This window comes from Ptychodera flava, chromosome 11 (genome assembly GCF_041260155.1).
Source record: "Ptychodera flava strain L36383 chromosome 11, AS_Pfla_20210202, whole genome shotgun sequence".
Taxonomy (NCBI): domain Eukaryota; kingdom Metazoa; phylum Hemichordata; class Enteropneusta; family Ptychoderidae; genus Ptychodera; species Ptychodera flava.
This window is the reverse complement of record NC_091938.1, coordinates 35,162,044-35,169,875: the sequence shown is the minus strand read 5'-3', so window position 1 is coordinate 35,169,875 and position 7,832 is coordinate 35,162,044. Positions and strand designations below refer to the sequence as shown.

The 7,832-nt window shown below is 36.5% G+C and overlaps 1 protein-coding gene and 2 long non-coding RNA genes across 3 annotated transcripts; all 3 read left to right on the top strand.

Annotated features, from left to right (window-relative positions):
* The first annotated feature begins 522 nt into the window (after positions 1-522).
* On the top strand, positions 523-3,636 carry LOC139144511 (uncharacterized). Its single transcript, XM_070715209.1, has 3 exons — positions 523-1,237; positions 3,151-3,300; positions 3,509-3,636. The coding sequence occupies exons 1-3, from the start codon at positions 619-621 to the stop codon at positions 3,634-3,636; spliced, it is 897 nt and encodes a 298-aa protein (XP_070571310.1). The 5' UTR covers positions 523-618.
* A 769-nt stretch (positions 3,637-4,405) lies between these two features.
* On the top strand, positions 4,406-5,694 carry LOC139144156 (uncharacterized). Its single transcript, XR_011554768.1, has 3 exons — positions 4,406-4,457; positions 4,823-5,086; positions 5,639-5,694. It is a non-coding gene; the product is annotated as an uncharacterized lncRNA (long non-coding RNA).
* A 9-nt stretch (positions 5,695-5,703) lies between these two features.
* LOC139144155 (uncharacterized) lies at positions 5,704-6,907 on the top strand. Its single transcript, XR_011554767.1, has 3 exons — positions 5,704-5,909; positions 6,354-6,568; positions 6,775-6,907. It is a non-coding gene; the product is annotated as an uncharacterized lncRNA (long non-coding RNA).
* The last annotated feature ends 925 nt before the right edge of the window (positions 6,908-7,832 follow it).

Genomic DNA, 7,832 nt, shown 5'->3' with positions numbered 1-7,832 from the left:
TAACAATGCAAAATATTTGTGATACATGCATCATGGTCATGCAAATAAAATATTTCAGGGCAGGTTGAACATGCCTAGGAACAGGATGTTGCTGCATTAATAGTGAGATTGATGTCTGTTGACATTTTCATTTAGCTTAGTGCAATCATTATAATTCTATCCATATATAGGCCAAAGTGAACATTCTTGGAGTGTCAAAGAGAACCATCACAAGGAGGATTGAAAGAAGTGGCCACTCAAGAGAAACGGGGATCCAGGTCAGCATCTTTTTCACTTGCATGGTGTTTTCTTTACACAGTACAGTAAGCCAAATCATACAATAAAGAATGGTATATGAAACTTAACTATTGTGTAAGAAGTAGTCCTTTGATTACACTACAGTCTAGGCTTTTCACTTCTAAATAAACCTGTGAAGCTTATTTTTATCACTTAACACTACACCTAGATATCTGTTACTATACCTTCATCATGTTCAGTAACATAGAATCATTAATGAAATGAAAATTTTCTTATAACATACAGCGTTAAGTTTTAGAGGCTTTAAAAAAGAAGATACCTGATGGACGGTGATGGATTAAAGCAGATGGAACTGATTTACATGCTGGACTGCGCGAGTCAATGAAACATGAGTGGTCGGGTGATGTGGACCTGGGTGAAGGGAATTTGCAGGAAGAACACAAGTACTTACAGAATTTACAGTTTGTTGAGGGAATTGGTTTGAAGGAGAGAAGGGAATTAGCAAGGGTCAAACAGGATCTTGAAACAGTGACTCTTTTATTGGTTCAGGACAGCAATTTCCTTCAGAAAGGGCTTCTAAATGCCAGAGATGTCTACAGGAAAAAGCAGAAGCAGCACAGTGTGTCTGAAGAAAGCCTGTTTGCCCTTGCATGGAACATTGAAGAGTTTGAACAGCTAGAAAAAGAAAATAGAAGGTTGAAATGTGAGGCAACAGAAATCCGAGAACGAATCACAGACAGAATGCATGTTCTCAACATCAGTGGTTGTTTGTGCAGATTTCGGAAGAGCCTAAACAATTACGTCAAGGGCGTAATAATGAAGAAGAGGGAAGCTGCAACTCATTTAATGGTTTTCATGGTCTCTGATGAGAAAAGAAATATGAAACCATATGCAGTCCCTGTAATAATGATGCTGTACAAATCCCTAACAGACTCCAAGTTACAGAAACTGAAAGAAGAACTGGTACGGGAAATGAATAGTTTAGATATGGTTGCTGTAGGTAAGTGTGTTAGACTCTCTTATTTTTAGCTCACATTTGGTTATACCAATGTGAGTTTATCGTATAAGCTGAAGTCGATGGCGTCTGTATGTATGTGTGTATGTATGTATGTATGTATGTATGTATGTATGTACGTACAGTATGTCCGTCAACATCAAAAACACGCAAACCGCTGCACATTTCAGCTTGGTATTTTGTGTGTGGATGCATCCTGGGCTATAGATGGGATTTTGTTCAAATGAAGTGTGCATTGCCAAAATTATGCAAATGAGCTTACAAAATGTGAAAATGGTCAAGAATTAATATCTCAAGAACCGCTGTTTTGATTGCTTTGAAAATTTGTGTGCAAGTACCTTAGGTGAACCTTATACAGTTTTATGAATATTGTGAAGATATCCTTAATTTTGTATTTTTGCTGAATTTTTTGGTGATTTTTCTCATTTTCAGTAAAAATTCTTCTTCTCTGAAACCACCAGCCCAATTGCTCTCAAATTTGGGTTGGATCTTTGTGAGGGTGTTACGCTTCTAATTTGTTGAAATTATGACAAAATTGGGAAAATTACTATTTTGGAGCAATTTTGTCATTTTTGGTCAAAAAATCTTAAACAGTATTTTCTTTTTAAAACCCCCGGACAGACAGCTTTTGTATTTGGTACACAGACATACAAAGATGACAATAGTTAGATATGTGGAAATTGTCCTGAAATATACAAATTTGTATTTTTAAGACAATATTGTCATTTTTGGTCAAGAAAACTTGTTCTCAAAATTACTTGTTTGATAGCTTTGTAATTTGGTATAGAGTCCCGAGGGATGTTATATTAGATAGATTTTCTGCTCAAAGTGTTGGGAAACCCCCAAATTTGTATATTTTAGGTAATTTTCTCAGTTTGTGACCTTAAATGACCTACACCAACCCAGGATATGTTGTGATACAGTTTTGAAGGCTGTGAACATAATTTTGTCATATTTGGTATCAATTTGTTGGAAAATTTGATCCAGAAAACAAAGCTTAGGTGAATTTTTTCATTGCGGACCAATTTTTGCAACTTTTCTATGTGAGACATACAAGAACTGATGAGAAATTTGGATCCCGGATAATTCCAGATGTTGTAATCACCACCCACAGTGGAAGGCATTTCACCATCTGTAACTAACTTAAGTGCTGTTTACATTAGAATGATAACACCCATGGCATTAATTAAAAACTCCCCAAGGTTGTAAATATATTTCCTGTCATCTGATGTTATGTAATACCAAGGGATGGAACATTCGATATTCAGGAGGGGGTAGGGTCTTGAAGATTGATGAGGTAGCATTACTTTTGTTACCAGATCCCTTGTACATTTTTTACCCACTCCCACCTTTTCTTCTTATCAAACCTTCTCTGTCTATTTTTGTTGTTGACATTTGCTTATGTATTTAGGATCTGCTTGTCCCATTGCTATAGAAGCTGATATGCATGTTCCTAAAGACAAGTACCTAAGTTGGAGACCATATTTGCTTTTATCATTCTTGTTTTTAGCTGGTTTGAATATTTCTCGAATGGACCAATTCAAACCGAATGTGAGCACACTGTCCTTGACGGTATTTTTTTAATAGTTAAAACCTTGAAATTGAACCCACCACAATACAAACACCACCATGTGCGATGCGTGTATTCCTATATACTATATATATTTTGTTTGTACTGCAACCACTGACTTCTTTGCGCACTTCTTCTATAGAACACTGCAGTAGTCTGCGTGGAGTACTTATATTGGATGGGCGAATGTATTCCCTGCAAGTCCATGTACTTGTCACTCTTGTCACATTGTCATGTCAGTACTTCAATACTATGACCCTTTTGTGAGTTCATTGTCCATACTTGTCTCATAATACATGCTAACTTTACTTAAATTTACTGTTGACAGGATTTGTAACTGATGGGGAATTTAATTATCTAAGAACAAAGGGAGCTTCAAGACCCCTGTCTGTTATCCAGCTCATCATGGCCAGCAAGGCTGAGGCAAGAGGTATACACAGTAATGAAATTGCCCAGTTCCTAACAGCAAAACAGTATGGTAAGCATACTTTATCACACATACAGAACACAGCTAGTGCAATTTTTTCAAGAGGGTTGATCTTATCTCCCACTTTCCATGTACTTCTACAATTTGCTAATATTTGTCACATGGTGTACAATCAACCTGATACTAAGTAGTGCTGTACTGGTAACAATCATCAATTAAAGGCCATCTGCTGCAAATTGATTCTTTGCTTTAATTCAAGGTAATGATGTTCCCACTATCCCCCTCATCCATCACCCAGCAGTCCCACTATCAGATGTTAAATGGTTGGCATTATTTATGGAAAATGAGGAAGTGGGGTTCAATGAGGCCATCAGAGTATTAAGGTAAAGGGCGACGAATTCGGACGCACACACGCTTTAGAACGTTTCTGCGCAGATTTAACTCCAGCCTGCCGCAAATGGGTTATTTTGTAGCGCATGTATTTAACATCACCTGTCATTGTTGAAATTGCGCTTTTACCTAATTTTTTGACCCAGTGTCTTAGAAATACACGTAACCTATAACCTTGTCATATTTTGACCCCCTAGGAAGCTGGTTATTATTCAATATGAGCGAAAAATTAACATTTCTCTCCCATTTATATGGCGCAAATTACCCATTCACCTGGAGATATTGTAAAAAGTAGCGTGGTGACACCCTTTTATTAAAAGTGTAAACTAAATGGTATTATGTCAGGAGTTTATTCGCCAAGTTTGGTCAAAATGACACCATTCAAAGCGACAGGAAGAAAGTTCGAAAATTATGTAGTGATATAATTTCGATATCGTCATTTTATAATCGATACTTATGTTAAAATTTCTTCACAAACATCATGAAAACTATACATTCGATAGATATGGATCTTAATTCTTGGTATTTATTAAAATTAACTCATTTGCTTAGCGTTTTATAATTGCATTCTTTAGTTCAAGTGAATTATATCATTTTTATTTATTTCTAACGACGCCATTTTAAAGTCCGTTTCCATGGAAACGAGCGTGGTGACCCCCATTTTTTATTTTATTTTTGCACTTGCACAACTTCCAAGAATATTTGTGCAAAGTTTCAAGAAAATGACACCACAACTTAATTTTGACGTAATTCGTAGTACTTCACCTTAAAGAGAAAACTGTTTCCATTCAGTTATGATCCTCATACATGGATACCAGGTACTCAGGTACTTTAATTTCTCCAATTTTTTCTGTTACATCTTTCATATTTTGACCACTACACACAGTTAGATATATAATGTAATCGGTCACTTTCATGACCCTACATGACCCAACATCCCAATATTTTCAAATGTATATGAAGTCAAAATTGAACATTTTTTTTGCAACAGAAATACAAAGTAGTGTTTCAAAATGAGATAGTCAGTGGCAAGTCAATACAGTATTCAAACTGCAACTGTTAATATGTGCAGAATTTGTAACCTAGCAATAACACTCAGACATCAGAAAAACCAAACGGTCATGTCACAGACAGGCCATGAAAATGGCTAATTTCTTCATATCGTATGATTATGCTTATTAAGGTAAAAGTGAAACACAGAGTGAATGTTTGAAGAGCCTGATGACAGTGTACCTATTTCGCTATAAAGTGAAGGCTTTTAAAGAGGATGGCATAGACTTTTCCAAGTACTTGTACATACCTGAGGTCAGCAATATAACAGGAGTTGAAGAACATGCAAGGGAAGATCATGGCCATGTCTTCAAAAGAACTGGCCATTGTACACGTGCAGGAGCAGTCCCAGTAGATTTAAGAAGATTTGTTGAAGCTTTGCATGACCCTAATACAGGTAAATCTTAGTTTTTAAGTAAATTGACTAATTAAAATCCAAAAAGGTCCAATGTACAGTATCCAGTGTTATTTTCAGCTTTTAGCTGAACTTAAATTCAAACGTCTCAAAGATCTAGAACAATGCCTGTACATACATACATACACACATACAGACAGACAGACATGCATGCATGCACACATACAGACAGACTGACATACACACAGTATTCAAAATATGAATACTGGGCATGAAACCAAGAAAATAAAAAAGTCCTGTAACATATCTTTACTTATGCTCTTGACCATTCTCAAAACAGGTCATGTGGTCAACCACAGAAATGTAAACAATTATAAAAATGTAAAAAAAGATATTTATGATGTATTATACTAAAGTGTATTTCACTGTGTAAAAAAAGTGAAAATCTTGGTAAATTAATGCTTAGCATTGCAAATACAACTTCTCTCAAAACACCTTCTTGTGTATCAATCACTGTTCACAATAAATATGATTATATTGCAAATTTGAACAATACTCAGTAAATGAATGCACGAGGTTTTGTTAAATTTTTAGGACTTACTTATACAGCCCTTACTGGGAGAAGGAAGCAAAATGTGCACAATGTTGAAAGGCTGCTGTAGCTGCTTTCTTTGAGTCAAAAAAACTACCATGAGGAGGCTCGTTTTGTCAGAATTATGGCAAATTGGCACAAAGCCATAGATGGGCGAGGTCTCACCGAAGCTACAAGAAGTCAATACAATATTGATATGCTGGATTTCCTACTTGACGATTGGATGCCTTGGTACTGGTATGATAGGGATTACAGTACAATTGATCCACTTAGGTATGTGATAAGTTCTTTCAAAAGGACAATTCTTGTTCTTTTTACACATACCATACAAACACAGCCTACATGCATAAGAGAATTGCTATCATTTACAAGTAAATAAGAATCAAGACTGAAATTATCTTTTGACAATAACAATACACATTATGCAGACTGACTTCAACACCTGTTTCAGTTCAACACAAGCCAAGGATTGTCTGTTTAGCAATAATAAATCGGGGTCAAAAGACATCACTTGGAATCTAAAGTGAGCTGCAACACAGGACTAATGCATCCTGTTTTTTACAGCAATATTACTAATCAATAGATATTTAATATAAACAACCGACACTGATGATTGCAACCTTGCAACCAAACAAAAAATTGTGTATGCAGTACACATTATATTGCCCTGGCCTAGCCATAATTATGTGATAGTTTTGGTTATTCGTTTTTACATAGGCCACTGAAAGGGATCAAGGGATTCACAAGAGAGGTGGTAGTTGCTATAATAGCAAATGTTGAAAGTCTGGAACACCGAAGGAAATTGAATGACTTGTATGGACCAGAGCATCCTCAGGCATCAACCACAGATGACGTAGAAGGTTTTTTTTTTCAATCATCCACAATATGTTTGGCAGAATATTTGATCATAAAACATTCAAGGATAACACAAGGTTAGTATATTTGCTGTGGGCAGTTTATTCAGTGGAATTTACACTATCTGTAACTTTTTGCAATTTGTCATTATTTGTGTTCAGTGTGCTAAACAGTAGTTTCTTGCTCCGTGAAACCATAATGACCATAGAATTTTTATTACAGGAAAATTGTAACGAATTCAGAAAGCGACTAGATGCAGACCTTCCTTTTTATTATTGGACAGGAACAGAGGATCGCTACACAATTGGTGAATTGCCTTCATTCAACGAACCTTCAAGACAGGGCATTGAAAGACTTGATCGAATGCGCATAGAGAGACGGGCGATCCCGGTGTATTTCATGCCAACAGAGCCAGCCTTCCAAGACGTGGAGCTCGAGATCTGTCAGTTAGAGCAGAATTTCACAGCCTGCCTGAAGTGCTGCCACCTCCACCAAACTTGGCTGTTGATCAGTAAAACTACACAACAGTTACCTCACTGTTAGACTTTTATGAACAACTACTTGTTCCCATTGACCTTTGCGGGTGATATGTAATGTCGCATAAAATCCCATCTCTCTAATGTTGTTCTATACCTCACATGACTCAACTCTACATTTGTAATACAATTTCTTCTGAGTGGAGTATGAAGATACTGTGTTAGTTCAGAGGCTATGTATCCAATTTTTTTCCACACAGTGTCTAGATTAATATACACAGCTATGGCATCTTTGTCAAATGCGCTGGTTCTGGACTCAAACGAACTGAGATGTTTTCATTGTTATCCTCCATCCTAACAAAAAGATACTTCAAGGGTAGATTGGCGAGAGTTATCTTTGGTCACCCCTAAAACCTTAAACTGCAGACTATGTTCAACATTTTGTTCAGTATCAGTATCTTCAGATAACTGGCTAGAAATTTGTAGGGATCCTAATGAATCAGACACCGATGCAACCCTATCTCGGATAGAATTACCAGACTCAGATGTGGTGACTGATCCAGTTAATAGTAACATTGTTACAGGGTTTCCATTGCCATAAATTTAGTTAAAAACCATCTACTGTTAATTGACCAATCAGAGTGCTCAATTCAGGGTGTTTTATTACTCGTAAAGCCTTAGTCACCAAATTCCAGAAACGAATGACAGTGCCATAGTAAAGTACTGTCCAATCAAAAGTGAACATGTCATATTCTGTAGACATCTGGTACGTTTTAATATTCAAATTTGGTAACACAGCAGAAACCAGCTGCAACACAAAATCTGCTGTGCCCCAGGGCATTTATATAATGTGCCCTAGGGCATT